We start from the raw sequence: 4,790 nt of genomic DNA on the forward strand, positions 1-4,790 counted from the left end.
CAGTTTGTTACACAGTGTGTTACTGATTACTGATTTCCCACGGTGGTTTTACAGAACCACCAACCTATCCTATTGCCATAATGCTGTGTCCACAAGATATCAGTCATCTCCATAGTACTAAGCTGCTTATGAGAAGACGCCGCATAACCCACCCCCCTTTCCTGGGCCCACCATACCCCCTGTAGGGTAACCTGTTCCGTTAACCTGCCTATACTGTATGTCCCATCCCTAATCTGACCTGGCTGCTGAAAGTATTGTATGTAAGGGAAGAAAGCCAAGATGGCGGTCTTGAGAGTGAAGTTTACCAAGACCAAGAGGGACAAGCTGGCCCAGGTGCTGTGGATACTGAATTGGATCTCGGTGGTCACAGGTGTCATCCTGTTCAGCCTGGGTCTGTTCCTGAAGGTGGAGATCGACAAGCGCTGGGAGTTGATGGCCGAGAGGGACATCCACTACGTCCCCAACATGCTGATCGCCGTAGGTCTCATTGCCTGTGGCATCAACTTCCTGGGAGGGAAGATCTGCTACGACTGCGTGGACACCACAATGTTCTTGCGCTGGAAACTGATCATGCTGCCTTACATCATATGCACCTTCTTCTTCACGTTCTGCGTGCTGGTGGGGGCACTGATGTGTTACGGCATGCGCAGTGAGCTGGAGGAGTCTCTGACCATCGGGCTGACAGAGGCCATGAGGTACTACAAGGACACTGACACGCCAGGCCGCTGTTTCGTGAAGCGCACCGTGGACCTGCTGCAGATAGAGTTCCAGTGCTGTGGCAACAACGGCTTCAAGGACTGGTTCCAGGTTCAGTGGGTCAGCAATCGCTATCTGGACACGTCCCGCAAGGAGGTGGTGGAGTAAGTACAGTAGTCTATATGATCTCAGCTGATAGAGGTGGACAGTGGCTCAGTGGTTAGTGCAGTCTCTGACTCCCAAGAAAGTCCTGGTTTGGAACCCTCCTGGTGCCTTTCCAAAAGACATATTGTTAAAAGACATGTAGCGTACTGTTTGTTAAGGACATACTCATGAGTATGTCACTGGCCTTACTGGTTGTCATTGTCTACTGCTCTCAATATTTAGGAAGGGTTCAATGCAGAAGACACATTTTGGTTATATACAGTATTACAGTAGTAGTATTATATAACTAAACCAGCCCATACAAATTCTTAATGTCACATGAATGTCCTTTCTAATACATAATTGAGCCTCTTCCTAAAACATATCTATCTTATCTTCATCTTTCTGTAGCCGTTTAAGAAGTAACGTGGAGGGGAAGTACCTATTGGACGGGGTGCCCTTTAGTTGCTGTAACATCAACTCACCTCGACCCTGCATTCAGCTGCAGATCGCCAACAATTCAGCCCACTTCAACTACGAGTTCCAGACAGAAGAGCTGAACCTGTGGATGAGAGGCTGCCGCCACGCTTTGCTTGACTACTACACTCACATCATGCAGTCCATCGGCCTAACAGTGCTCATCATCTGGCTGTTTGAGGTGAGTACATGCAGGGAGACATGCAAGCTGTTGATTACATAATGTAATGTGAATGAATAATAGTGCAAAGTATACATTTGGCTTAAATCTTACAAAGATTTGCATTCTGGCCGTGCTGTCACTCTCACTGGGGAGAGTTTGAATAATGACTAGTAATCCCTGATTAATTATCCATGTAGCACTCTGTGTGGAAGTCCCTGTGTCCTCTATTGAGTTGCAATTACACAGCATGTAAGTGTCAACACTAAAGAAATAGTGGGCACTACAGATTTGTACAGTTGGAGGCCATCGATATTGTCCTTTTCTTTTTGCTGAGGTTTGCGTGATCTGCGCAAAAGGACAGTTAACCCATTTTGGGCGGGAACCCCTTTTGGTGTTTTAAACATTGTTATAATTTAGCTATTGAAAAATAGCAGATCTACAAGCTCATAGCGCGCCACCGAGTGGCGCGCTACGAGCTTGTAGGTCTGCTATTTTTGAAAAATCGTGAAAATATTTATTTCAGAAAACTGGAGGATTTATTTTAAAAAATAACATTTTGAGGTCAGGCCTAAATGGGTCAAATGATAAGGGGCAATATCGGTGGCACCCAACTGTATGTGTAGGCTTATGCCAATATTCCGGCAATCCTGTCAATGTTGCGTCTCTGTCTCTGCTTTCAGCTTTCAGTGTTGACAGGAGTGCGCTATCTCCAGACATCCCTGGAAAACGTGCTGAGACAGGGAGATCCCACCTCGGAGTCAGATGGCTGGCTTCTGGAGAACAGCTTTGTAGAAACGGCCCGCTCAAACTTTAACATCATCAAGAATCTTGGCAAGTGCAACCAGATAGACACAGCCAACAACGGAGACCCAAACATAAATGTCCCTTGCACTTCTACAGCTCACTATGGTCCAGACAATGTGCCGCCAAAGCAAATACCTGTAGCCAGTTGATCACTACTCAGAGAACTAAACCCCACCCAAAGACTGCATTGGGAGAAGAAGCCGACTTGGCCCGACTACCCTAACTTTTCCCTGTCAAGGCCCCCAAATAGCCACGGCCTCTGGTTGTGGCGCCTATTGCGAATTGGCTTTTGAAAAGAAAAAAAGGGGGGGAAAAAGAATTAAGAGAAAAAAAAGGATCTACTGTACATAAGCTCTGAAGCTCACAACACATTATGAGTTTGTAGATCTACTACCATAACCGTTTTCATTCTTTACCAAGAAAATGTGTTTGTTGTGCATTTTGGAAGTAATGGCCTAGTCAAGAGATAAAGTGATATCCATCCAGAACATACTGTACTGTATAGTATTTTGTAGAAGAAATTTTAATTCATTCATGTATGAATGAATGAAGTGTACATATTTATACAAGGGAATTCCATTGCTCTCTGTTGAAGATAAAATATTCTAGCATAATCTATGAAGAGTATTTGCCTTCAACCGAATAAGGGCAGCATCTCTCAGCCATTATTTCATTGGCTGGTTTGTTGTGCTCTAATGTCTTGTTTACATTACAGTCATTTAGCAGAGGCTTTTATCCAAAGCGACTTAACAAATGTTTACAAATGACATCTTACTGCCTATAAGTGTTGGAATTTCAGAGCAGATGTTTTTAAGTATCATGGACTGAACAAGTGAAAGTTGGTAGGAGGGGCTGAAATTGGTCTCTTACAATTTCTTGCCTCTTTTCACTTGACCATAAATGACCTTATGTTAATGTAAAGTGTAATCTGAAAGAGTAGATACTTTACCTAGCCACTAGGTCCCAGCGTATACAGATTCAGGCATGGGATCGTTTTCCATGTAACGTCTAGGAAATCCTTGTGGGGCCTTGAAGGACAGAGTTGAATTATATGTTGTATTTTCACTGTTTGTCTTTAAGGTCATTAGGCCTTTTCTTCTCAAGATCTTAGGACCTGTTTCTCTGCATTTCTACATTAAATACCATGAACATTAAGCAGCATGCTATCAACATCCTAGAAATAGTAAAGCTATAATTATGCACAAGCTCTCTATGACTAATACATTTTCATAGCCTCTATATTCTTTATTTCAAATAACACATGTTTAAGGTATTGGACTGTATAAGGTCTACTCCACAAATGTAATATTTCTCTACAGCAGTGTAAAAAGGACAGTTCATGTTTATGTCAATGTCAAGTGTGTTAATTAACACACTTTTACAATGTATGATTTAGTTATACTAGACCTGTACGTGCCCGTCGCAGTCGGCCACCGGCCTACTATACGTTGCCATAGCACCCGTTTTTACTGTCAGCCGGTGTCCCACATGGAGATCTGTGTATGTGCCTGTGTGCCTGTGTGTGTTTGGCTGAGGCAGAGGCTGGAAATTGCACAGGTGAAAGGAGTTGGCTGTTGGCCTCATTAGGCCCACTGGCAGAGCCTGGCCCAGGTGAAAGGAGTTGGCCTCATTAGGCCCACTGGCAGAGCCTGACCAGAGCCTTTTGTGGTGGTTCTGGAGAACCGTGGGTCTGACCGACTCGATACCGGGCACTGCACTCCCTGTGGGGGTGTGGAACGCGTGTTGAATGTGAAGTCGGTGGGTCAAACGGTTCTCGAGTTACGGGCATTACAACCGTACACACACGCACACACACGTGACGTGGTGCATTTATAGTAGGATTTGTAAATTAGACATAACACTAATGTTTTCACAATATCCTCTAATACCCAATTTACTGGTCAACATTACATCTGTGCCTCAGCAATGCTAAACCATAAATTATGGTCTAATTAGCCGAATGTTTGTTACTGCATATTAACATATTGATTGTAAACATTCTGTGCCAATGTCGGCTGATTCAATGGCCGACTACTGTATGAACTTTGTTTTGTGAGGATTACTGTATATAGACCACCAGTGCATTGCAAACCAGCTAGTACACTGGCAATTCTATACTTATTCAAATTATAGAATGACAAAGCTTTCAACAAGCTGTACTGTGCATGTCTTGGATGCTGGTAACGAGGACTCAATTGCTTTCTAGTTTCCTCTTACAAATTATTTTAAAAGTGAAGAGTATGATATGGTAAATGGGTTTGCAAATTATTGTTTGTGGTAATAATACATACAATAATTACAATACGGAATAAAATAACAGAAAGCCTTCAACAAGCTGTACTGTGCATGTCTTGGAGGACTCAGGGAATAACTTCCTAGTTTCTCCTTACAAAAATATGTATTAAAAATGAGAGTATGGTTAATGGATACTTTTAACCACACAGCCACAGAGCTGCAGGTTCCATAAAGATATAGGCTGTCCAATTTAATAGTACAGACACAAAGA

The 4,790-nt window shown here is 43.2% G+C and overlaps 1 protein-coding gene across 1 annotated transcript; it reads left to right on the plus strand.

Annotated features, from left to right (window-relative positions):
* Positions 1-279: 279 nt before the first annotated feature.
* Positions 280-2,549, plus strand: LOC306942888 (photoreceptor outer segment membrane glycoprotein 2-like; the record flags this gene model as incomplete). The annotated part of the gene is made up of 3 exons (XM_079529051.1): positions 280-860; positions 1,252-1,498; positions 2,161-2,549. 3 exons carry the CDS (start codon positions 280-282, stop codon positions 2,431-2,433), a joined length of 1,101 nt encoding a protein of 366 aa, XP_079385177.1. The 3' UTR covers positions 2,434-2,549.
* Positions 2,550-4,790: the final 2,241 nt, after the last annotated feature.

Source organism: Electrona antarctica (genome assembly GCF_951216825.1).
Source record: "Electrona antarctica genome assembly, chromosome: 18".
Taxonomy (NCBI): Eukaryota; Metazoa; Chordata; class Actinopteri; order Myctophiformes; family Myctophidae; genus Electrona; species Electrona antarctica.